The sequence below is a fragment of the Rhinolophus sinicus genome, linkage group LG06, assembly GCF_036562045.2.
Source record: "Rhinolophus sinicus isolate RSC01 linkage group LG06, ASM3656204v1, whole genome shotgun sequence".
Lineage (NCBI taxonomy): Eukaryota > Metazoa > Chordata > Mammalia > Chiroptera > Rhinolophidae > Rhinolophus > Rhinolophus sinicus.
In genome coordinates, this window is record NC_133756.1 from 126,173,975 (window position 1) to 126,200,544 (window position 26,570).

Consider the following 26,570-nt stretch of genomic DNA (forward strand, 5'->3'; position numbering starts at 1 on the left):
TAATTAGAGAATGTATAAAAGTGGAAATACAATTGTCCAGTGAACATTTGGAAAGGTCAAAACCTACAAATTAAACAATGAGATGAGATACAATTTTAACCCATCAAAGTCAAAGATATTTTTAAAAAGAATGGACAAGAATGTCAATGGCACAATGAATTGAGCATTATGATAACATGTTAAATGGAACTATCAATGAGTTATTTGAAAATAATATGCTTTAAGTGCCTTATGTCTTTCTCCTGACCTAGTATTTACTTCTAGAAATCTATCTTAAGGAAATAATACAAAATGCAGACAATCAGTATGTTTCATATTTAGGAAAAAAAAGAAAAAGGTGTTTTTTTTTCCTTTTAAGTGTGTATCACCTTTCTTGAAATCAGAGGTATTTTTATTTCACTATAGTCTTCAGAGTCTCAGGCAAAGACAAAGATATCCAGAAGTTATGTAAATGCTTAAAAACAAACACTATTAGGGAATGGTCAGGGAATATCTGATGGACACACTTATTGGGTGGGTGCTGGCCCCTCTGCACCAGCCCAAGCCGAGGTATAGCTTGGAAAAACTCGAGTGGGAACAAATGTCTAAAAACCACATCTTCACCATTCAAGATTCAGCTACATCTCCCTTCTTATGATATTCATTTTTTCACCTCTTCCAGACTGAATGTAGAACTCAGCTGTGCTCCCCTTGGAAGTCTGCTTGCTTCTGTCACAGCACTGGCTACACGGCCCTGCCCTCCCCACAGGTTGGGAGCTCCTTTGGGTCAGGGACTCTGTGCCCCTTACCTCTGTATTCCAGTATCATGTGGGGCACACCAAAGGGGCTCAATAAACATCTGTTGAATCAAGGAATGAGACTCATTCACTGCTCATTCCATAAATCTTGGCTAAGGTCGTTCACAGGGGACATTGCACCTTGCAGGACAATAATGAGAGAGCCCACGTATTAGGATTTCTATGATGGCAACTTCCCCAACTTCCAACACTGACAGAGAGCCATTTGTCAGAGTCCCAGATGCATGTGGGTCAGGAGACTTGCTGCCAAGATCCAAAGCAGACAGTCTGGAACATGTGTACACGGCCTTCAGACTCTGGGAAGCATCATTGATATTCCCCAGGAAACTTGTGTAACCTCCTGTTTATAAAGGTTTCTCCATCTGTTATAATTTCTGTACTTTTCCTCCTCCTGCTTTTGGTAACACGGATGTTTGCATTCCACAGGGATTCCTGTTGCTAAAAGGTCTGTTTTCTCCTGCTAACACCACCCACTCTCATCAGCCAGAGCCTAAACATTGGCAGCTCCCAAGGAGAGATCCTGGTCCCGGCACAGTCTTCCTGTTGGGCTGCTGCAGGTGCGTCCCAACTCATCTCTCCTTACCTCAACAGCTACGCTCCCCTCATGCATTACCCACTCCGAAGTCAGACAAATCTTCTAAAAATATGGTCTGACCGTGTCAGGTGACGCGAACTCACTAGTGACGCCTCACTGCCCCAAGGACAGAAGGCTGGCCTGTGGCCCTGGCCTAACAAGTCTCACCTTCAACCTGTTATCATCACAACCCAACACTGCAACCACATCAAACTGTTTCGTGTTCTTCCCATCCCAACCCAACACCTCTGTAAGTGCTGTTTTCTCCACCTGGGATGTATTTCCCCCTTATGCCTGGAAAACTAGTTTTACTTTAAAACACTGCCCGGATGTCATCCCTCTGTAAAACTTTCCTTGACTCCCTCAAGCAGAATCAGGTGGCACCTCCTTTGTGCTCCGATAACAATTTGTATAAGATTTTTTTTAAGAGTCTTTCTTTAAAACATTTGTCTTGCCTATCTTCTTTAGCCAGGCTCTCACTCCACCCCCGCTGCTCAGACGTCATCTCTCACCTTGACTGTTGTAATAGTAGCTTTGTGGGGTTCCCTGGTGCTGGCTTTGCCCCAGTAATGTACTTTCTAAACTCTATATATGATCATGTCCTTTCCCTGTCTAAAATCTTTGGTTGGATCTCTGATGCTTTCCAAAATAAAGTTCAAATTCCTTAACATGTACTGCCTAAAAGGGGACCCCCAAAACACAAAGGGTCTGGGGTCTGTTGTTTCACAAAGTAGAGAGAGCTCTTGCAGCCTGTGGGCTTCATGTTAGTGGTGAGCTGCTCTGGTTAATTGTGTCAGGAGTCAGGAGTCTCTCTGGGACCATTTGTGTTTACTGGTTCCAGGCCCTCAGGCTCACTGGAGCACCTGCTGTGAGGCCCCTGTGGGCAGCATTGGGAGGGGCCATGAACCTTGCTCAACCTGAAATAGGTCCTGGGGCTGCCCTGATATGAGGTGTGATCAAAATATATGGTGAATGTTTAAATAAAAAAATTTATTACAATAGAAGACATATTACCATTAATTCCCCTCAAAATACTCCCCCTCACTTCGAATATACTTATCCCATCCTTCTTGCCACTTTCTGAAACAGTCTGGAAGTCCTCTTTCATGAGTGTCTTTAGTTGCACAGTCGTGGCTGCCTCGATGTCCTAAATCATTTTGACTTTGGGGAAGAGCCAGAAGTCACACATTGCCAGATCCAGTGAATAAGATGGGTGAGGTAACACCATAATGTTTTTAGTTGACAGAAACTGTTGTACCAGAAGTGATGTGTGACATGGAACATTGTCATGATGGAGGATGAAACCATTTGCCCATTTCATGTTAATGTGTTGTTCATGATCCATGATTTACAGTGCACTTTAAAACAAACCTTCTCTCAACCATAGCTCACACCCGACTGACTACATTGAAGAAATGGAAACTTGTCACACATTGTTACAGGTTTAATGCGCCACTTCCCATATTGAAGATCCCTGCCTTTCCATTGGATGGCACTGGGCAGCAGCGTTCACTGTATTTTTTTTATCACACTGGAAAGGCTCTGTGTCACACATCGTTTCTGATATGGCAATTTCTGTCAAATAAAAACATCATGGTGTGTCCTCATCCACCTTATTCACCAGATCTGGCACCGTGCGACTTCTGGCTCTTCCCCAAAGTCAAAATGACCATGAAAGGCAAATGTTTTGAATTGATTCAGGACATCAAGGCAGCCATGACAGCGCAACTAAAGACATTCACAAAAGAGGACTTCCAGAACTGCTTCAGAAAGTGGCAAGAACAATGGGATAAGTGTGTTTGAAGTAAGGAAGTGTATTTTGAGGAGGATTAATAGTAATGTGTCTTTTACTGTAGCAAATTGTTTTTTTAATTTAAACATTCACCATATGTTTTTATCACACCTCAGAGGTGTGATCCCATCCTAAAGCCATCAGGGACCCACACTACAGGGCCAAGATGAAGGCAGGACCCTAGTTTCTTACCAGAGGTTCCGCAGCTGCGGCTCGAATTCTGATTTGCAAGTTTTTTAAATTCCATGAGCTCTGCGTGGTCTTTCTCATATGTCCTCTTCAGGTTCTCCACATACTGCATCATCACCTCTGTTGCTTTTGACATGCGCTTTTCCTGCAGGGAAGGAGAGTGTGAGCACATGGGCATCTGCAAGAAAGACTTGGCACTTGTTTGCTCTGAGCAAGGCTCTGGGCTGGGAGAATAAAAAAGATACAGGAACCAATCAGATGTGGCTCTGCCCTCTAAGAGTTTGTTGACCAGCCACATAAGCTGAGAGGGGTGTCTCAGGCACTTGCACTTGGAGAACAACAACAAGCACAGCTATAATGCCTCAGGGGATGGCAGGTGGGAGAGAGTCATCTCTGCTTGCAGAGAATGTCAGGAAGGCTTCATGGAGTTGCAGTGAAGTGGCTGTAGGGTGTTGGCAGCATCTGGGAATTTACAAGATATGGGCAGGAGGGACAAAGAACATTCAGGCCAAGGAGTTCCAAGAGGGTCCAGAGGTAGGAAACCACAGGGCTGGTATCTAGGTAAGGACTTATCCTCCAAACAGGAATCATTTGGAGAGAAAAGAGGGAGCAATTAGGAATAATGCTGGGACAATAGGCATATACCAGGACTGTCTGGAAAACCAGGAAAGTACAGGTCAGCCTGCTTATGTAGGAGTCAATAAGCAGTTGGGTTGGATTTGTTCACAGGAAGTAAAGGTACTTAGGGCTGGGTTGTGATGGACCTTGAATGCTAGACTAAGGAATTTGGACTTTTTCTGCAAAGGGGAGCCATGGACAGTCTTAAAGGAAGGGAGTGACATAATTAGGCCACCAGTGGAGATTAGACTGACGGGAGTGAGACTGGTGGTGTTAAGAGCAATAAGGAAAGAGAGAACAAATGTTTGAACAAGTCTGGTGGAATTTGAAAGAAGGTGAGGACTGAGACTCAGAAGCTAGAGGTGGGGAAGCCATTGGAGAAAGGTGAAGACTGGAGTGAACAACGCGTGGCCTAGAAAGATGTTTGGGAGGGCTGTACAGAAAATGAAAGATTTCTCTCTGCTTGTACTCCTTGGATCACTCAGACAGCCTAGCCCAGGGCCTACCTAGCCACAGAGGGACACGCTCATGACCATGTCCTGAGCTACTTCCTTTGAACTCTCCCTTTGTGGCTACTCCCAGCTGGAGTGGCTTCCTGGGTGCTACTGCTGAGTCAAGTGCTCTTTCCCCAGAAGAAAACCAGGGGTGGGACAGCCAGTGGCGTGTCTTCCTTTTGTTCTATGGGAACTGCCTGGGATTGTGCCCCGGGAATACCCCGCTGATGAAACCAATGCAACAGGACTCAAGTCCACGGCAATAGCAGCAGTGATAACAGCATCCAGGGGCTTTACCAGTATGACAGCACCCCTACATGGCAGATACTATCATCACCCGCATTTTACGGTTGGAGAAGCTGGAGCACAGAGAGCTCAGTAACTGGCCCAAGGCCACATGGTGAACGCCAGTGGAGCCCAGAATTGACGTTAGGCCATCTGATCCCCAGACACCATCCGGGATCAGGACAGTGTTCTGTGTGCTTCAGGACCTCCACACGGCTGAGAGGGAGCCAGCCCTGGGCCGGCACCCCAGTCTGCCACGCCTGGTGCTATTACCTTTCTGAGACTTCATGTCTTCATCAGGGGATAAGGATATTTACTTTACAGGGTTGCTAGGAGGATACAAAGAAATAAAGCAGTTTTTCATAAAGCATGTTTTGCCAAATACTAGTTCCATGGGAATTAAATAGGTATTTTGTGAGGAAAAATAAAAAGGGGAGATGGTTCTTCAATCAAATACATTTGGGAAATACAGAGATAAACCTAAAGAAGCTTCTTCACTATAAGACTCTCAAAGGCTTGATTATGCCATTATGCTTTAGGACTCTCCAAGAAAGGAAGGGAGTGTGTAGTAGTTCCCACACTTATGTGTCCACAGAAAGATTTTCGAAGGAACACTCAAAGGTTTAGCGGTCCACCAAAAATTCTCTGGAAAACCCGCAATAATGTGCAGAGGAAGCTATCAGTAAGTGGTCCGTGTGGTTGTCGCTGCTTACATCATTGCTCTGGTCACTGTGGGTGGAACAGAGCCAGTCAGCAGGGCTGGGACCTGGCGAGGGCAAGGCTCACCTGGCGGACGGCCCCCACCATCTCAGCTCGGCTGGAGAGGCGGGCAGCCAGGCGGTGCAAGACAGCGATGTCCTCCAGCAGCTTCTGGTAGGTCTCCCGGTGCTCACTGTGGTGCCAGAGTGAAGCGGAGGACTAAGGAATGAGAAGGAATATCATTCAGGGTCCTCACATACCACGACATGACTTGGGCTCACACAGGGTAAGCCCTGGTCCCCATCCTGCCCGAGAGGCATGACCTCTGCAGGGCCTGGGCTATAACTTCTTCTGGGGATTGGAAAAGCCCAATGTGGACACACTCCACCTGGCTGGCCTGAAAGCAGGAAATCACACCCAGGTCTCTGGTTGCCAAGGAGCTCCCTTTGCCATCCCAGGTCACCCAGCCTTGTCCTGAGAAGCTCGCAAGGGCTCAGAGACCGTACACAGCTCTGAGGTAACCAGGCCTTCGGAATCCCTGCCTCAGCTACTTCCAGCACTCAGGAAGACTGGCTGGCTCGGCCTTGGCCTGATTTCTCATTTCAGGAGACTCTACTTGGTGACTGAGAAAAGCAGGATACCCGGCACAGTCCTTGGTGACAGTCCCTCCTCCAAGGATTCCCCCGCCAGGTTCCACAATTACCGTAAGGGAAGCTTTGAAGTTTTCCAGTTCCTTCTCAGTGTTTTCCTCTGTCAGGTTGCGTTCCCTTTCAGCCTGGTTAATTCTAGATTCCAGGGTGTAGCTGTCATTTCTAAAGGCCAAGGACAGTTGTACAAACACGTTCTGTTGGGAACAAGAGTGTAGGAGAGGTGCTAGGAGGAGCTATTGCAGGGAACAAGGCTGCAGGTATGTTTCTTGCATGAGCATTTTACATCAGCCTGGAACCCGTCACCAAAGCAGCCATACATGTGAAACTCTCCCTTCATAGTCAACTTCACAAACGACAGTGAAATAGTAACTGGAGGTCCATGTACGGTCCTTCCCAGGACCAGAAGACCAAATGCGTTTTACTGAGAAATAATAAGAGAATAACACTTTGCTTTTCCCTTAACTTCAAGAAAATAACATCCTGTATTTTGGTTTAGATAAACGAGGGCCAACATAGCTGATTGTGTAAGCAGTCTGGATTCATGCTAGGATTTATTGCATGTGGAGTTTGGAGGTTTCACGTGAAACCACTGTAATGAAAATTAGAGATGTAAGTCTTGTTGACTTAAAGCAAACTTCAACCAGCATCTTGCCTGAGTATTCCAAATCCTATATTGAAAACAGCTCTAAGAAGCTGCCAGGAAATTAAAGAAGGCCAGGTATGAGTCTGTCGGGAGAAGCTTTCTGGAACAAATATTCCATGCTAAAAATGCAGCCTGCATGAATGAACTTTGAAAGGTGGCGTTGATCAGACATGGAACTCCTGGAATAATAGGAAACTACTGGGGAGGAGAAATAGACAGATGGACTCTACACAGGAAGCAAGCACTGGCCTTCAGTTTTACAGCCTTCATTGCCCGGCCTGAGTCAAGTGGTAGCAGACTCACACTGTTGGGGTGAGCCAACTCTGCCTGAGCCTCTGAAGTTCATGTACCAAGGCCCAGAGTGGGCAGACATCTCCAGACAGAGAACCGAAGGTGCTGAACTGACCCAGTGATGATCACAATATTGAAAGCTATTCTTTACTCAGCATCTACTGTATGCCAGCACTGCTATGAGTTTTATGCACCTTAGCTCATTTAATCCCACAACAACCCTCTTGATAGGAACTGTTGTATCCATATATTGGTAAAGAGACTGAGTCCAGAGAGTCATTACTTGTTCAAGGTGACACAGAGAGTAGCAGAGCCAGGATTCAACCATGGATGGTCTGATACCAAAGCCTGTGCTACTGTCACTGTGCTGAGTACTGATTGTGTCAGTATCCATCTGAGGACAGAAGCTGGCCGTTAAACAAACCTCCCAGGGGCTGCCTTTACCAATGTCAGTGGGTGGGGATTCTCTGTCCTACCCAAGCCTCACTCCAGCTAAGTTTATCAATAGTGTGTAATGTTTAGTTCTCCATACTGGGATTATCCCCTTAACGAAAGTGTGAATAAAACCCAATCAAGCCCAGGCTTCATAATTTCATAAAGCACTGGAGTTACTTACCTCAACTTCTTTCTCAGTGAGTGGAGGGGCACTGTGAAAAAGAAAAGACATGCAAATGAACTTTATCCAACCTATGAAATGAACCAAGAGGTGACTTTGAAAAACCAGCAGACCATATGTTTCCAGGAATGGAGTAAGGGGAGTTGATGAGATGGAAAAGATTCAGGGTATGCTTTGTGTGAGCTATAATCTGTGAGAGATTCTACTAGATATTGAATCCTACAGAGGAAGTGTGGTGGAAAATATTAGATACTGGGGTCAGTTCTCCACTAGTGCCTCTACTATCCGTGACTTTGGACAAGTTATTTTAATCGCTCTGTTGGCTCATTTGTAAAATGGGAATAATAATACCTACTTTACAGGAGTCTTATAAGTAATATATGTATATACATATGTATGTATAAGTATATATGTGTGTGTACATATATTCACACACATATGATATCCACACATTTATGTGTAAACGTGTCTGTACATGTGTGTGTACACACACGTGTATATACATATGACATCCACACTCAGTAGGCACTTGGGAGATGTTAGCTACTATGACTCACTCACAGGCTTGTTTTGAGGACTTAATAAGAAAATGCACGTGCTACGTACTCTGTAAACTGTATACATCTGAGGGCTACCCGGGCCTTCCTGCAAAGCCTGACCCTCCTGTCTCTGAGGGTTGTGACAAGGATGCATGTGGGCCAGAGAATAAAAGGTAGAAAAGAATGGCCAGAGCTCTTCTCCACAGTGAGAACCACTTATAACAGCTGGAATCAGAGATCTGGCACGAAAGTCGCAGCAAGCACAGAGGTGTCATTCTGAGAGGTTCCTTGTCGCGTGTGGGTCCCACAGCAAGCAGTTCTTTTATCTGCATGCTCCTTCTGTGTTGCTGTTGCTGGTAACTAAAGCTAGCCCTGTTCTGAAACCCGGACAATGTAAATAACACATGGGCCCTTTCCTGTGCTGGGGCAGAAGGACTGGGAGGAGTCCTACCAGCGTCACAGGACTTGGCAACAGAGTGTGCCATTGATAAGACTCTCAGGAAACACAGCTTCCTCCCTTTGACAGGTGTGGAGGGACCCCAGGAGCAGAGGTAGGGGTCAGCTGTCTCTGTAAGGGGCTGGTTCTCACCCTAACAAGGGACTGTGAGAGCCTTCCTGTCAGGATGAGGCAACAAGAGCCCATGGCCAGCAAGTCAGCAGAGTACATACAGAGCACGGGATAAACAACTGCAAGGATGTTTGATGCTTATAGTTCTTATCACGACCCCACCCGTCAGGCCCTTTCCTCTGCGGTCCAGCCAACGTAATCTTAACTCTCTTATAGAGCATGCAAAGATTGCTTACATGATTTATCAAAACTCATTGAACTTGCTTTTGACTCCTGGTTTTGTTAGGATATTATGTAAAATGTACATATTTTTATCACTTGTTAACCAAATTTATTTTTCTATTTTGATGACTCATCATTCTGCTGCCCTTTTTTTTTTTTTTTTTTTTTTTTTTTGCTATAGAACACACTTAAGAAAAAAGATAACAAAACTGTACAAAGCCCTGAGGATTCAGGGAGGTGTGATTTCAGTAAAGAAGCCCCATGAGACGGCCAGCTCCTGAGGCCGACAGCTATGCCTTGTAAACTGGCATCGGCAGCTAGGGGACACAGCTACGGGCTTCCAAAAAGACAGAGGCCTAGCAGGGATGTCCAAGTAGACCGCCACGGATGGCATCCCCTGCCTCCGCATTCAAACTCCCTTATGAGGCCTTAGAATAAAATCAAGGCCCTCTGTGAACCAGCCCGTTAGATTCTGCCCTTCCCACTGTCCAGCCACATTGCCATTCTGTTCCTCCAACACTTACCTCGCTGGGGCCCTAGGGACTTTGCATTTATAGTTGTTTCCTTTTTTTCACTTTCTTTTGTAACAGCTTTATTAAAATATAATTCACATATTATAAAATTTACCCTTTTTAGACTTATAGTTTGGTAGTTTTTAGTATATTCATATAATTGTACAACTATCGCTACAGTCAATTTTAGAAATTTTTCACCATCCCCAAAAGAAACTCCATAATCGTTAACCGTCACTCTCCGTCTCCCCCAACTCCCATCCCCAGCCAACCACTAATCTACTTTCTGTTTCTGGATTTCCCTATTCTGGATATTTCACATAAATGGCATCATACAACATGCAGTCTTTTGTGACTGGCTTCTTTCACTTAAAATAATGTCTTCAAAGTTTATTCGCATGGTAGTATACATCAGTACTTTATTTTTATGGCTGAATAATATTCCATTGTATAAATATATCACGTTTTATTTATTCATTCATCAGTTGATGGACATTTGGGTTGTTCCCACTTTTTGGCTATTATGAAAGTGCTGTTACTGAACATTCACATACAAGTTTTTGTGTGGACATATACTTTCATTTCTCTTTGTTATATGCCTAGAAGTGGAATTGCTGGGCCATATGGTAACTCAACATATGGCTTTCTGAAGAACTCCCAAACTGTTAAAGTGGCTGCACCATTTAACTGAGGATTCCAAGTTCTCCACATCCTCACCAACACTTGTCATTGTTCATCGTTTTTATCATAACCATTCTCGTGGATGGTTATCCAGTAAAATGGCATCATACTATCATTTTGATTTGCATTTTCCTACTCACTAATGATGTTGCACATCTTTTCATGTGCTTATTTGACTCCTCATATATATCCTCTGAAGAAATGTCTACTTAAATCTCTTGCCCATTTAAAAAAAATTAGTTGTCTTTTTATTGCATTACAAGAGTTCTTTATATGTTCTGGAAATAAGTCTCTTATCAGTACATGATTTGCAAATATTTTCTTCCATTCTATGGCTTGTTTTTTTTTTCACTTTCTTGATGGTATTGTTTATATCACAAATTTTGAATTTTGATGAAATACCATTCATCTATATTTTTCTCTAGTTCTTGTGCTTGTGTTGTCATATCTAAGAAACCATGGACTAACAACCCAAGGTCATGAAGAGTTGCTCTTATATTTTCTTTTAATAGTTTATAGGATTAGCTCTTACATTTAGAACTATGATCCATATTTGTGTATTGTGTCAGGTAGCGTCTGACTTTACTCTTTTGCTGTGGCTATCCAGCCATCCCAGCACAATTTGTTGAAATTACTGTGCTTTCTGTCTGGAAATTTTTCCCCTGAAATCTTTGCATGGATGACTTCTTTTTGTCCTTTGCGTGTCTCAACTTAATAACAACGTTATCACAGAGGACTTCCTTGACCCTACCCAGTGTTCCACTCCCATGTCGTTCTCTGTACGTGCCTGTTCTGTGGTCTTCCTAGCAGCTCTGCCATCTAAAATCATTCATTTGGCTACTGCAGTATTATTTGTCTCCCCACCCAGATTGTAAGCACCATGAGAACAGGCACTGTGTCTGCTTGTTCTCCATTCTAATATCTGGCACATCGCGGGCACTCAATAAATATTTGTTGATTAAATGCCCATTTATTTCTCCTGTTGGTGTTTGACCCCGGGATACCTTATCCAGTGACATCTCCTCTTTGCACTCTTGTTAACCAACCACTCACCATTTCCCTAATTTGGGTTCTAGACCTGGTTTTTCCACTGAACCCATTCAGCTTGCTGACTCCATGAGTTCCTTTCTCATATGGTCCAACCCCAATTCATGTAGTTCACAAGGAATATGAAACAAACTCCGTCTGCATATTAAAACTCAAGTGTAATCTTCCCATGTGTCTGCTGGGGGAAGGAATCTTGGCACTCTGGCTTCCTTCGGTTTGTCCATCTATCCCAAACCCCAAACCAGAGCTAGAGAGTTCTTGGCCCAACCAAGGGCCCAATTTGGAAACAGCCTCTACTGAGGCCAGAAGCAGGGAGCCTGGTTTGGTGGTAGGAGCAGGGCGGCTGGGGACAGGCGGCGTGGCTATGGACGCAATGCCTGTGAGCCCCTGACCTCAGTGCTTCAGAAGCTCATCTCATTCGTTGACCATGCAAACCCAGAGAGGCCTCATGGTCGGCAGCCAGCAGCTGCTCATTTACTCAAGGAAGACAGAACTGCTCAGTCTCCCTTTCCTGGGGAAGCTGGGGAAATTTAGTAGCTGGAGGTGTGCCCTAAGCATACTAATTACCTTCAACTTCACAAGGGAAAAAGAAGCCAACCACACTCGTGACCAGCCTTGTGCCTTGCAGACTGAAGAGCACTGGTGATCATGTTGGTACTTCTGACAGGCCCCTGGCACAGCTGCAGAGGCATTAGGTCTGGAATCAGTCCCCCCTAAATTCAATTCCTAACTCCATCACTTGCCAGCGTGTTGCTTTGCTTCTCTGTTCCCTCAATGCAGAGAAAACAAAATCTTCCTTTTCTGCTTCACTGGGTTGTCACAAACAGAAAATGACGCTGTGCACTTGGGGTGCTTCTCCTTTGGTTTCCTGTCTCTAACACCCCTTCTCTGCCTTCCATGAATGTGAACTGGCCCAACACATGCCCTCCTCCAGCTGTGCATGCAGCCTGTTTCTCACTTGTTTCTAGCACTTTTCCTGATATTGGTTTAGTTGCTAGGTCCCTCTGAATGGTGCCCTGATGACTGTATTTTAGGTGATTACAGTGTGGAATTTGCACACATCACACCCATGGAGAAAAAACTTGTTTTCCTTTCATATTTACCCCCAAATTGGGGCATGCGGTTATGTCTGAGAGTTCCTCCTAAACTGCCTTTCTCCCCCAACAGTCCAGTGTCCGGGTTGCTGACATGCAGGTGCCCACCCAGTCCCCATCGCTGAGTGGTACCCTATCTTCTCTCCTTCATATTCCGAGCTATTCCCTTTTCAACCCCACTGTCCAGGGCCTGTCGTGAGCTGGTCCACGTCCCTGCTCACATAGCATCTCATTTAGCTGGTGCAGCACCCTACCAACAACAGAGCACTTACAATCCCTGTTGTGTAGATGAGGAGGCTGAGGCTTGGGAAGTGAAGTCACTTTGTTCCCATGTGTGGAAGAGCCTGGTAGGTTTTCCAAGCAATCCTTCTTCATGTGGTTCCAAATGTTCTACACCTCTATCCACACAGATATCAGACCTAGCATCTCTCAGTTATAGGTAAATGGTGGATGTGGGAATAAAATCATGTCTCCTGGCCCACCACCCTCTGCTACCATGAGCCTCTGGTGAACCTCACCTACCCTTGAGTTGGAACCACCACACCTGGCCCTGTATTATTCTTTTTGTTTTGGATGCGTTTGCCCAATTTGGACCACTGGACTCTGACCTTCCTGGGGTCCAAAATCAAGGCTGGTGCTCTTCTATGTCCTGTCTAGAATCTAACACAGGGGTCACCTAATACAGGTCTCCTGCAACCCACGCCCTGATTTTACCTTCCTGGGAGAGACTTGTGGACCCGCAGTTTGCGCAGCAGCACATCAGATATATTGGGCATGACGTCCAGGCCACTCTTCGACTCCTCTTCCTCAATAGCTGGGGAGAGTTCAGAAGGGAGCCCTAAACGAAAACAAAAGTGCTTAGCTAATAGAATGTCTGTTTGAAATCACAGTACTACTGTTGGCCATTCAGTGGGTAAGGAAGAGCTTTAACATTTATAAGAACCTAATTATATGCCAGGGACTTTATAATTGCTCTTTTATCCTCACAATGATTTATTAAGTTAAACTTAATCATCCCATTTTATAGATGGGTAAACCAAGACACAGCAAGGTTAAGAACTTGTTTAAGGTCAGAGAACTAGTAAATAGCACAGGCAGACTTCAAACCAAGTCTAGTTCTTCCCATTGTGCCAAACAGACTCTGGAGCCAGAGGTTGGTTTCTGGCAAGCTGGTTGGCTATTTGGCTATAATGTTTACAAAAATCCACTTTCTTTGTTAGGTTTCTCAAGAGGCCTATTCAAGAGGCCTATTGCCCAGTTAGTCTTCCTCAAATGAGTTCAACATTTCCATCATCTGTGGCCTACCTAGAATAGAAATCAGCATCTGGTTCCATATCCCCATAGATAGGAATGAAACAGGGTTTTTATCCCAGGATAAAGCAAAGGTCATCAGGTATTTTACAGATCTCAGAAATAGATGCCTCCTAGTCAACAGCCTTTTGTTATCTCCTAAAACTATCTGGGGTCTACGCTCTGAAGGCAGAAAGAACAAACCAAATACTCTCTTTTTCGTAAATCTTTCTCCAGCTCTTGTACCGCTCCCAAAGATTTCCTTCTCCAGGCTCTAGCCCTGTTTTCCCAATGGCTCATTAGGACCCACTATGGCCCACGGCCTCTAGATAGCATCCCCTGTCTGCACACATTCTGGTTGTTGCTGTCCCAGAGGCCCAGACGTGCTCTTACCAAGTTCTTAGCTCAGGAGGACATGGGCACGTCTCTGCCATTGGCATCTGTTATTCACGAGCCCGGACTGGCTGTGCCTGACTGCGGGCTCACACTACAGTTACGATTAAAAGCCTCAAGTCTCTTTCGCTTGAGCCAAGTCAGGTATCTTCATCCCATACCATGGTTACTTTCCATTTGCTTGCAGGACATTATAGTTATCCATGTTTTACCCCCTCTCCTGGGTTTCAACCCGGCAGATTTCCAACCAGCTCTATCATTTTCCAGAATTGTAGGCCAGGCCAGAGATCATGAGTATACGCGTTGTTGTGGTAGCCATCCAAATGGAGCTAGGACTGGGAGTCATGTCAATCAGAAGCATCACCAAGGGAGATTATACAGAGAGAAGAGGACGTGTAGTTCGGCTCAAAGCAAAGAATGCTTACGTATTAGGTTGGTGCAAAAGTAATTGCGGTTTTTGCAATTAACCTTTTAAACTGCAATTACTTCTGCACCAACCTAGTACTTTGAGCTTTCCAATAACAGAATGGTGTTTATCAGTTTCCTGGTACTCAATGCATCCCAGCAAAGTCTGGAGGGCCATCTGTCAGAGACAAGGCAGTCAGCTGTCCTTCTCTGAACATAAGATTGGACTATATAGTCTCTCAGCTACATGTCATCTCTTGAGTTCTGTCCTGGCATTTATTGCTCTCTGACATGTCCATGTGACAGATGGTAAATCCTGTGGTGCTTCTGGCCTCACTCTACCTTTAGGTATCTCCAATATCCAGCAGAAAGAGAATTAAGCAGTAGGCCCCTGAGAAACCTATGTGACTGATTGAACTATTCGAGGTCTAACAATCAAGTGAAAGCCATACCAGGGGCTTTTGCCCAGAAAACTGCCCTAGGATGAGCACTGCCCAGCCCCCGAGAAAAGCAATTAGGGCTTCTAGCCCGGCTGAAATGACTGTCTGAAGACTGATCCGAGAACTGCTGGATCCCAGAACCAGCCAACCTCTTCCTGAAGTCAACAAAAGGAACGTAACAACAATAACAACAAAATTTAAAACCCAAAATAGACCAGCAACTCTTAAATACAGAAAAAGGCAATAATCTTTTAAAATAATGGCCAGAGAAAGACAAAACTTACTAGGAATAAATGTAGAGCTCCCACCCTTGATAACCCTTTCTTCTTCCCTCAAAGACTCAGTACTGAAAGGAAGATGTGGGAGAGAATTCTGACAAAGAGTGCAATACCACGGAATGGGAAGGGAAGTGGGCAGGCAGCCTGCAGGGGAGGTTCAGAATGTTTCTCTAGAGTAGAAGGATCTCCATTCCACCATAACAATACACAGATGCAATAAACAGCAAAAATATATGTTTGTGCAAGAGAAAAACCTGCCTGTGTCACTCTTTGCTTTTCTTGATGAGGAGGAGAGAAGAGGAAAGACAGAACGAATGCACAGTAACCTACCAGAACTGATTGCATAGAACAATATGGAGGGGTTTACCAGAAAGGAAGACAAACAGAGAATAAATAAAACAAGCTCTTTTGAGTGCGTGAGTGACAGGAGATGCCTGGAAAGCCGCAGTTGAAGCTGCCGTACACCCCTTTCTGAGAAATAGCGCAGTGGCCAAACTCCATGGATTCTGTCTATCTTTTCCTTCCTTTACCCGACAGGGCAGTAAGAGTGGCTGCTGGGAACAGCTGGGTCAAGTCTGGAAAATAAATACCTGGGTAGATTGTCTCTATAATTCTACCCTGAAGTGATAAAACAATCTATAACCCACTAGTCCCCACCCAAAGGAATAAGATAAGCCCCTACTTTGGTATAATAAACTTAAGTGTTAGACTGTGAACAAAGTTGGAAAAAGAACAGAAACCAAGCTCACAAACACTATTATCCACAGCTCCATCTGAACTTCCCCTTTTTCTACCACCTAAGCAGTAATAAAGCAGACACAAAATACCCTCAACTAAGTGCTGCAGGGAGGACCGAGATCTCAGATAAGGTAGAAAGGAGTCAGCGAAAACTGACCTACACATATCTAGGTAAAGAGAAAATCCAGGTAGCTATGCCCATATAAAAAGAAATAAAAGAAAAATAAATGGCCTGGCAACTATATAAAAATACTAAAAAGAGGAAGGAAAAAAGGAAGGAAGGTATAGAGGAAAGAAGGAAACATGCAGGGGACAGATGTCAGGGTGAAAACACAGATGCAATAAACAGCAAAAATGTATGTTTGTGCAAAACGTATATCACAAATGCCTTGACTCAAGGAAAAATTAGAACCTGAAAAAAAATTAAAATAGGAAATCAGAGTTAAAATGAGAAGATCACACAAAGATAGGAAAAGATTACAATTTAAGGAAACAATTTGAAGACCAAAATAATAGAACTAAGCAGGAAATTATAAAAAGATAGAACTGACCAATATATTGGAAATATGAAAGAATATAACAGATACAGCCTCAAACTGAATTAGTAAGGAGGGTGGGGAGATTGAGATGAGCACAGGAATGTGAAAAAGGAAAGATTAAAGTGTTTGGAGATGGAATAATGGAACTACACTTGAGCTATTGATGAGAAATTTATGGATTATGGTGTCTCTGAAGTAGTGGACAAAACAAAAGAAACAAAGAACATATCCAAAGATACAAGAGAAAAAAAAATGTTCCCCAATTGAGAGAAAAGCTGAACTTACAGATTGAAAGAACATACCATGTTAAGGGGGAAGCATATGTAGTCTAACAATTAAGTTCACGAACTTGTTGCAACAATGTTGCTGAACTTTTTTGATATTAGAGGGATTATTCTTTATGAATTTGTATCAACTGGACAAACAGTTAACCAAGTTTACTATTTGGGAGTGCTGAAAAGGCTGTGTGAAAAAGTTAGACAAAACGATCTGAATTTTTTTCCAAAAATTCATGGCTCTTGCATCACGACAATGCACCAGCTCCCATGGCACTGTCTGTGAGGGAGTTTTTAGTCAGTAAACAAATAACTCTATTGGAACACCCTCCCTACTCACCTGATCTGGCCCCCAATGACTTCTTTCTTTACCTGAAGATAAAGGAAATATTGAAAGGAGGACATTTTGGTGACATTCAGGACATCAAGGGTAATACGACGACTGCTCAGATGGCCATTCCAGAAAGAGTTCCAAAATTGCTTTGATGGGTGGACTAGGTGCTGGCCTTGGTGCATAGCTTCCCAAGGGGAGTACTTAGAAAGTGACCATAGTGATATTCAGCAATGAGGTATGTAGCACTCACTTTTTCTAGAATGAGTTCGCGAACTTAATTGTCAGACCTCTGTGTGTGTGTGTGTGTGTGTGTGTGTGTGTGTGTGTGTGTGTGATATGCTTCTCCAACTACCCTCCTAGAAAGAGTAAGCTATCTACAGGGAGAGGTGAGGATTGAGAGGTACTGGAAATCAGCTGGTCTCAGACTTCTCTACAACATCTAACACAGTGTAGCATCTACAAAGTTCTGAAGGAGTGACCAGAATTTGGAACCATCCATGTTGTCCTTCAAAAATAAAGACAATATTTTCAAGCATGCTAGAATTCAGGGAACATGGCACCTCTGGATCCTTTTAGGAAAACTACTGAATAATGAAATCCAGCTAAATAAGACAGAAATCAAAATCCTAAAATCAGGAATGAGCAGCCATAGTAAAGGGACCGGTGGCGAGCATTAAATCCTCTTACATATAAGTTTAAGGCTAAACAACTGTGGAAATTATGGTTACAGAATAAAATGTAAATATTATAAACTTAAAAATATAAAAAGAAAAAATTATCATTTGTATATGTGGAGATGGTAAGATAAAAAGAAATATGAAGGTGGGAAGAAATGTTGCCATTTTCATCTTTTTCTGCAGGAAGCCAATAATCCAAATTTGAAACATAATGTAAAAAACGTTCCTTAATGACTCCAAACCCGTAATGTGTTTCATAACATATATTTTAAACTTTCAAAAACTAATCTCTTTTTTTCAGGAGGAAGCAATTACCAAAATTCAGCAAGTCCTACAGTTTCACTTCACTTTAATTGAAGTTCAATTAAAGTTTAATGCGTTTTATTTCAAAAAGTATATCTAGCCATCTAGCATAATTTCTCTCCTTCCTCCTTCCCTCCTCCTGTATTTGTGGGGAAGGGGACCTTTGGTGTAAGCTATTTTTACTTTCTATTTTTCACTATTAATTGAATTTTAAAGTAATGAGCAGGAGCTATTTTTAACAAACGCAATAAAATTATTTTTAAAATATCTGCCTGTACTACCTCATTCCAATGAAAGCATTTGTTTCTGGTAATCTCAGGGACTTGGAAAAGTAACTTTTCGGGATTCTGCTTAAAGGTGCCCTGAGTCCTAGGATGTTCCCGAAAAGGGCAACGCTACTGGTTAGGGATAAACTTTCTTCCGATGGATCTTCTCAGGGAGGCCTTTTCATTGCCTGAGACTGAGGGCTCTGAGCCCAGACTGGGATGTCTGGAAGGACTGCCCGTTCACTGCATGTCTCTGTCTCCGCTCACACCTCTCTCAACATTCAGGGCCAGAAATCCACCCACTTCCTAGACATTGCCACCTGATCAGGATAATAAAAGCCACTTTCAACAGCTACCATTTACAGAACGTCAACTATACATTAGACACACTTTCTCATTCATTCCTTACAACAGCCCTGCAAAATAAATATTGCTAAGCTCATTTTCTGGGGAAACTGCAAGCTAGGAAACAGAGGCTCACTAATTAGATTCTCTAGGGTCCCAGCTAGTTAGTGTAGAGCCAGAATGCAAAACCAGGTCTGTCAGATTGTGGCATCCAAGCTGCTCGCCACGGCATGCAACAGGGCCAAACTCACTGTCTTCATTCTCAAGTGAGCTGCTTCTGTGCCCCCAGCCTTGAGTAATGGCACCATCCTCTCAGCCACGCACACAGACACCTGGGGGTCTTCCTGGCCTCCCCCTCCACCCCACCCTTCACGTGTCCTGCCAAACTGACCTCCAAATAGCTCTCAAACCTGCCCTCCCCACACCCCACCTGTCTATCTTAGCCCACAGTCTCATCACCTCTCACCAGGCTGTTTCCTTACCCTCTTACCTGGTCTCCCTGCCTCCAGCCTCTCCTGGTTCAGGCCAACTTTCAGAATCTGTCCAGAATTATCCTCGAACTCAGTTTAACCCTAATGCTTCCGTACCTACTGGCTCTGTGGCTTTCCAAGAGGTCCTGAATGAACTTCAAACTCATTAATTGCCCCCCTCAAAGCTGTCACTCTCCCTGATCCCTACCCACACTCCACCCGTGATGCCCATCTCTCTGGGACACATGGCCCATACTTGATTAAATGGATTCCTTCTGTTCCCAGAACATACTAAGCACTGGAAGATGCCTGCATGCCTTTGCTCCTGCTGTTTCCTCGGCTTGGGATACCCTTCTCTTCCTCAGTTCAAAGCTGCTCCTCCTGGAAACCTATCCTGACTTACTCACCCCTACTGAGCTGGCTGTTTCTTCCTCCATGCTGTTGCCTCCAGCAACACCTCACTATCCAATGTTAACAGGAACAAGGTGGATCTTAGAAGTAAAATTATTAGATAAATGAATTTGACTCCTATAAATATCAAATTTTACAACAGAAAATTAACTATGGTAGGCATTCAATAAATTCACCTTCCCTCCCAATTTCTGTCATTTCTAGGATCTGTATGGTTAAGAGCTCTAGCTTCACCACTCACCACATAGCCTTGGGCAAGTTTCTTGTTCTCTAGATGCCTCAGTTTGCTCATCTATAAAATGGGGATGGTAATAGTAGCTACTTCACTGAGCCGATACAATGTTTTTATTTGATAACTGGTCTTTATTCTATAGCAGGAACCTGGAATACAGTTTAATTCCTATCATCAAGGCTGTGGAACTCTTATCTTGCCAGCTAAGTGGGAAGTTGTACTCTGTGCTCCACAGTGTATAGGACAGTGCTAGAGATGTGGTGGGCAATCACGTGTGTTTGACTGATGTCTCCAGAGTTGTGACTTCCTTCTTCTACACTCTAGAAGCCGCATCAAAGAGCCTCATTCCCTCTGTATCCAGGACAAAAGGCTTTGGGAGCCCTCCCTGGGAGCTGGGGAGGTTGGCCCTTTAACAGGCTCTAAATACAACAGTGTATATGATCTCATGGGGGAAACTCGAGTTTCTTATGATGATTGTTTGCTGTTCCTTTTGGAGAGGGGGAAGATCCTTATCAGAACATTCTGGAGTCTTAAGAACTTTGGCTGTCCTTCAGTTTCAGAGGACTGGGGAGCTCTTTTCCCTGCTGCGTGTGGTCTTTCCAACAATTCAACCCGTGCTCTTCACAGGGACCACTGGTAGGATATTTGGGTCTCGATCATTTGGAGGTCATTTCAAGCCAAAGGTGTGAAGCTGACTGTGGACCAGTTCCTGGGCTGCATGCGGGGGGTGCAGAGATGAAAAAGGCTCAGGCCCTCCCACCCCGGAGAGGGTCTTGTCCCGGCTGTCCCTGGCTATCTCAACAGCCTGTCTTGTCCGTCTGTCTGCACTCTTGAACCCCTCTCCCAGCTCAACTCACTGTCCACAAGCAGCCAGAAGAATCTCTGACATGCAAGTCCAGTTCAGCATCTTCAGAGGTTTCATTCTGCTCTTAGAATGAGCACTAGAATCCTTAGTAGGACCGGCAAGGCTTGTGTGGCAGCCCTGCTCACCTCCCCAGCATCACTCGTTCTTCCTTCCTCTTAGACTCAGCACATGCTGTTCCCTCTACCTGGCATGTTCTTCTTCTCTTCCTCTTTGCCTAATAAACTCCCATTCAGTCTTTAGATGTCTGCTCAAATGTCACTTTTCTAGGGAAGACTTTTCCAGTGCCTCCAGATCCTTCTCCCTTATACAATCTATCGCAATATGAAATGGAGTATTTGAGTGTCTCTGTAATTTCTGTCCACCTAGATAATAAGCACTCTTCTTATTCCACAAGGGGTTTATTGCTATATATAGAAAATTATTAATTAATATATTAAATTATATAATATAAATGATTCAACAGATAGCCAAAGCAATTTGATAAAACTCAACACAAATCTTGAAACTTGGAAGAGAAGACTACTTCCTTAAAATAAAAAAATGAAAACATAAAATATAAGAAATATACAAAACATAAAATATTAATATATTTTATTTTACATATTTTTATATTTTATTACATATTATATCTTTATTCTATAATGATATAAAATATGAAATCATAAAATAATTAAAAATTAAAATAGTGCATTTATTTAATAATCAGACACAACATGATCCTTGAAAGAGAAACACAAAAATAAGTCAATTAAAAACAGAAACAAGGCAAGTTCTCCTTACCACCAGTATCATATTAGAGAATATTGCAAAATAGTAAAACATATACAGATACAAGAGAAATACATACACACACATAACTAGGACAAATAGTGAATTTGATAAAAAATAGCAGATGGTTAGATTGTGAATTTGAAAAAGAAAGGCATTCTACTAAGTGGTCAAGAGTCTTTGGATTTAGACACATGTGGGTTCCAATCCTGACTTCATCAATTAATAACCATTTGAACTTAACCTCCACAAGCCTCAATTTCCTCATCTGTAAAATGGGTGTAATAAGGCCTACCTCCTAGGATTCTTGTGAGCATCGTGTGATATATCATAAAATGCTTAGTACAGTAAGTGATCACTCTAGTTATAGTAATCAATGCTAGTTAAGCACTATAGTAATCACTCTACCATGTTAATAATATTATACAAGAAACATGTAGGGCAGCTAGTTGGCTCAGTTGGTTAGAGCACAGTGCTCATAACACCAAGGTCGCTGGTTCAATTACCACATGGGCCAGTGAGCTGCGCCCTCCACAACTAGATTGAAAACAACAACTTAACTTGGAGCTGATGGGTCCTGGAAAAACACACTATTCCCCAATATTCCCCAATTAAAAAAAAATAGAAAAAAATAGAAAAAGAAACATGTATAATACCAAGCAGCATTCATTTATGCCACTATTTATCAACTAGAAAAATCTAATGAAAAAAGTCTTCATAAATAAACAAAAATATAAATCATATAGAATGTGCCCCAATAAGATATGGGAGACCTATACAAAGAACCTTAAATATTTTAGAGGAAAAAGAAAGGAATACCTAAATTGACAGAGGCACAAACCATGTGCCTTAGTGAGAACTAAATTTTGTGAATTAAATAATTTAAAAATCTACAAGTTACAACAAACAAAACTAGAACCGTTCTTCTGAATCCAATGCATAGCTTTAGAGCAATCACAATTAAGTTGTATAAGATGGATAAATTTCACTTAGAGAAGTAGGTAGATAAGAGGCAAACTGAAAAGGACCTGGAATCCTTGAATCTTAGGTTCAAGTTAAGAGCCTTCTGAGGTCACCTAGTCCAAAGGGAGCAAGACCCACAGAAGTGGTGGGACATATTTAAAGTCTCCATTAATTGGTGTCTGAACTGATACAGACTCAACCCCTCCGACTTCTTGTCCAGTGTCTTTCCATTAATTAACATTGAATCTTTGCATCTAGACTATAATGAATATTCTGAAAAAAGAAGAGGAATGAGGGAAATGTAACCCCACCTCACACTGAAACATACCATGTTTCCCCGAAAATAAGACTGACAATCAGCTCTAATGCATCTTTTAGAGCAAAAATTAGTATAGGACCCAGTCTTATTTTACTATGCTATAAGAATGGGTCTTATATATGATATGATATGATATGATATATGATATGATAAAATATAATACAAGACTGGATCTTATATTAATTTTTGCTCCAAAAGACACATTACAGCTGATGATCCAGCTAGGTCTTATTTTTGGGGAAACATGGTATAAGACAGCAGCAATTAAAACGGTGCAATTCTGATCAGAATAAAGCAGAATCAAAGGCCCAGAACTAATCTTTGAACTAGATAAAAAAGAATGTAGTATGTAATTATCTAAGCCACAATATAATAAGAAATATAAACACCATTAAAATATTACTGAGATAACATTATCTTAATTCTTTAGATACCTGTATTTTAAAATTTCAGAGATATTAGCAAAATAAATATGAATAGATCAAAGTACAGCTAAACTAGTAGAAAATAGATTTGCTATCCCAATTAAAGAAAAGTAATATTTTTATAATGATTTAAATAATGGAAGACTTCTCAAAGGAAAAGATAGGCAAAAAAAGGTAGTATGAAAACTTTATAATTTCTCTAAAATAACACAGAACTTGTTAAAAAGCAAAAAATGATAGAACAAAAAAGTATGAGAAAATACAGCCAACAAAGGGTTAATATTCATAGAGTTTATATATATTACCAACAAAAACAAACCAACCAATAAAAAACCCAAGACCCAAATGGACACATGGGTAAAGGGATGAGTAGCTATTCACCCAATAAGGGGAAAAAAAGTTTAAGTTTGAGCTTGCTCACTAGCAAATTAATTGAAGTAATAATGAAGGGGCATTTCATACTAAGACCATTAATAATACATTGTAATTGTTATTATTATTGATTATCTGGTTCTGACTGTATTAAGGAGCAAAAGCAAAGCCAAGTCCAGTGCGGGTAGTTCTCAGGGAGACTCCTCACTCAATCTTTGCAGGGAGCTGAATACTTTGGAGGCAATTCAGTAAATACAAATGTTTCTGTCCTTTGACCCAGTGACTCTCAAGCCTGAATATTCATCCCAAGGGAGTAAATTAAAGGAAGAAAGAAACTACAAGTACAAAGATGTTTATGGTAGGGTTGTTCATCATCGTTAAAAGAAGTATAAACATCTGAAATACCCAACAATAGAGACACCAATGCAAAAAGATAGTACGCACCCACCCATTAAATGATAAACATCAGAACGAGTCAAAATATGTGTAATTAGTTATGAAGTAATTTTTAAAAAGTAGAAACAGGAAGTTATATCTACCATCAAATAAATTGTGAATAATTTATAAGTAGGCATAAATACTGGAAAAATAGAAATTGTTGCTTTTTCAGACTTTATTGGGTCTGTGGGTGAAATTTTAAGATAAATCTTCCTAGTGTTTTGAATCTGCTTTAATAAACAAATTAAAAATTAAAAGTAGAGCAGCATAGAATCATTTTTTCAAAGATGTCCTCTCAAGAGGCTTAATTTTTAAAAAATTGGTACTTAAAAGACTGTCAGAAATTTTACTTCCAGGAAACTTCTCATTAATGTGGAATAGGTAGGTGTCGGTTACTACGTTTCACACCAGGGGCTTCCAACATGGTTGGTGGTCCCCTCGACACACCCATATGGCAATCCTTAAGCAAAAGGCTTGTATGCTGAGACACACCACGGATAGCATGAGATGCGGGATATCAGGAGAGGTGAGCCAGGGATGAGGGGGTGAAGGAGCAGAGACTCAAAGTCTCAGTTTTCAGAAGATGAGTCTGGCAGGATGGTTGGGTGGGGACTTGGCAGTCACTGGGAGGGAAGGGCTAGGGTCTGGACTTTGTGGTGACAGCAGATTAGAGATGACTCTGATGTCTTGAAAAGAGGAACTATGCTATTTGGGTGGCTTCCTGGGTGTGAAAGGAAACGGAAGCATCAAAAGTTCAGTCAGCCTTCCAGACCCACTAGGTGCTAACAAGGCTGACGAGAGTTGGCAGGGTCTGGAAGGAGGGCTAGTCGGAAGGAGACAAGTTTAGAGGTTCTCTAAGTGGGCAGGAAACATGATCGGATTAATTTATTGACCTGCAAATATTTACTGAGGGCCTGCTCTACATACTGCCCACTCTTGCCACTGGAACAGACAAAGGCTCTGACAGGAAGTCTAGTGTTTACACTTTCACCTTCTTTGATCTGGCAAAAATGAATCCAGCCCTGGCCTGAGGAGACACCTGCCCCAGTCCCACCTACCTTTTTCCTGCTCAGCCGCTTCACTAAGGTCTGGAAGCTTGAGCCCCACTAAATTCTGATTTCTCATCAGGATGTGCTCCTTTTTAGAAAAAGCAAAAGACAATGTTTCAGATGAGGACGTCAGGCTGGACTCTTCTCTCAGTTTTGTCTATGGCTCTGTGACCACTCAGCCTCACGTGGGAGTCACTAGGTGCAGCCTCAGAGGTGGGTGGCCAGTAATGACAAGGTGACATCTGAGGGGCACCAGGAAGGTGGCTCTTCTCCCAGCCCATAAAGGTGCCTGGAACCCCACTCTTGGCACCACATTCCTTGAGTAAGAACTGTCTGCTTTTAAAAACTGCCTGTGGGCCTTGGTGAATGAGCTACCAGTCACACTGTGGCTAAAGGACAAGCAGAAGCTGAGCCCAGGGCTCTGGGGACAGGAGGGTCCCCTGCGTGTGTATGGGTCTGCCAATGGAAATCATCTTTTGTGAGTTCATGGCTATGCTCCAAGCTGCTGGAGCTTCTTGCCCTGTTGATCTAGGCAGTGAGCATCTACTTCCAGGAGTTGTGGCCTGCCCCACTCCGTTCCTCAGTAGCCTGTTATGGTACCTCTTGAGCTGTTAAAACTCTCCAGACAAATGAGGCCTGAGAGTTGATGCCCGAAAGCAGCAGGCCCAGCAGCTACCATCCTGCCTGGGGCCTCAGCAGGTAGAGCCCTGGAAGAAATGGGGATACCGACCACAGTATGTGGCACAGGTACGATCACACCTGCTCCTCATCCATCAGCACCAGACCACTACCCCCAAGTGGAAATGCCGGACCCAGCTCTTCGCCCCTGTGACTGGTGCTATAAAGGGATTCTCAGTCTCCCATGTGGCAGAGGCCACTTGAGTGGTTTGCCCCCTGGGTAAAGAAGGAAATGATGGGGCCAGCCGAAGATACTCATGGCCCAAATGGAAGTCACAGGACAGGGCCCTTTACCTGTTTCCTTAGCAAGCCAGAGGCCAACAGCCAATCAGGTCTCAGAATACTGGGCTAGGATGGGGGTGCTCAGGTGCCAGGGCAGAGGTTAGTGGGATGGGACCCCAGGTGCTTTGTGGCTTTCTTTGTTGCAGAGAGAAGCTTGCGGGGATGTTCAGTGGGGGTGGTCTGTTGCCTGGGCCTGGCCTCTCTTCATGGCCAGAGGTCCATGAAGGCAAGTACCTGGCTGCTTGGTCCCCTGGTACCACCTTCCCCAGGGATCTGTGGCCTACGCTGGGCAGCCCCTCCAGGCCTGTGCTGACCCACTAATCAGTGCGGTTTCCCTGTCTGGGTGGGGTTTTCTGTGTTAAAATGTTAACCACAGCAGCCAGGCCCTAGCGCCCTGCACCTCCGACTCAGCATTGTGAGTAGGATAGGGGCCAGCACTGGCGAGTATCCCTGCTAGCACAGATGCCCTCTCACTGTGCTGACTGCTGTGATGCCTCTGTTCCTTCTCTGTCCCACACTCCTCTGTGGAGGAGCCAGGAGAGTCTTGTCCAGCTCCAGCTGTGGGGGCACCAGGTCCTATCCTGTGAAGTCCCAGTCGCCTTGGCCTATGGCCTGGGTTGGCCCTCTGTGGAAGAGGGGCCTGGATGAGGACTCCTTTGTCCTGTTAACCTCTTCTGTCCTCGCACCATGCTTTCTCTCCCCTC

General features: G+C 43.4%; 1 protein-coding gene and 1 long non-coding RNA gene across 14 annotated transcripts in view; one reads left to right on the forward strand and one right to left on the reverse strand.

The window, feature by feature from the left end:
• LOC141572234 (uncharacterized) overlaps nt 1-2,014 on the forward strand; it is a 78,962-nt gene extending 76,948 nt beyond the window's left edge. Inside the window, exon 3 of the long non-coding RNA XR_012497510.1 lies at nt 1,224-2,014. This is a non-coding gene — a long non-coding RNA (uncharacterized LOC141572234). The remainder of the gene's footprint in view (nt 1-1,223) is intronic.
• The window catches only part of IRAG1 (inositol 1,4,5-triphosphate receptor associated 1), a 108,889-nt gene that overhangs the window by 25,304 nt on the left and 57,015 nt on the right, over nt 1-26,570 (reverse strand). For all 13 annotated transcript variants that reach the window (XM_074335980.1, XM_074335978.1, XM_074335987.1 and 10 more), the window contains 6 exons: nt 24,916-24,994; nt 13,026-13,149; nt 7,649-7,679; nt 6,152-6,292; nt 5,536-5,667; nt 3,356-3,497 (listed from right to left, as the gene is read on the reverse strand). In XM_074335980.1, coding sequence (XP_074192081.1) covers nt 3,356-3,497; nt 5,536-5,667; nt 6,152-6,292; nt 7,649-7,679; nt 13,026-13,149; nt 24,916-24,994 — 649 coding nt within the window. The remainder of the gene's footprint in view (nt 1-3,355; nt 3,498-5,535; nt 5,668-6,151; nt 6,293-7,648; nt 7,680-13,025; nt 13,150-24,915; nt 24,995-26,570) is intronic.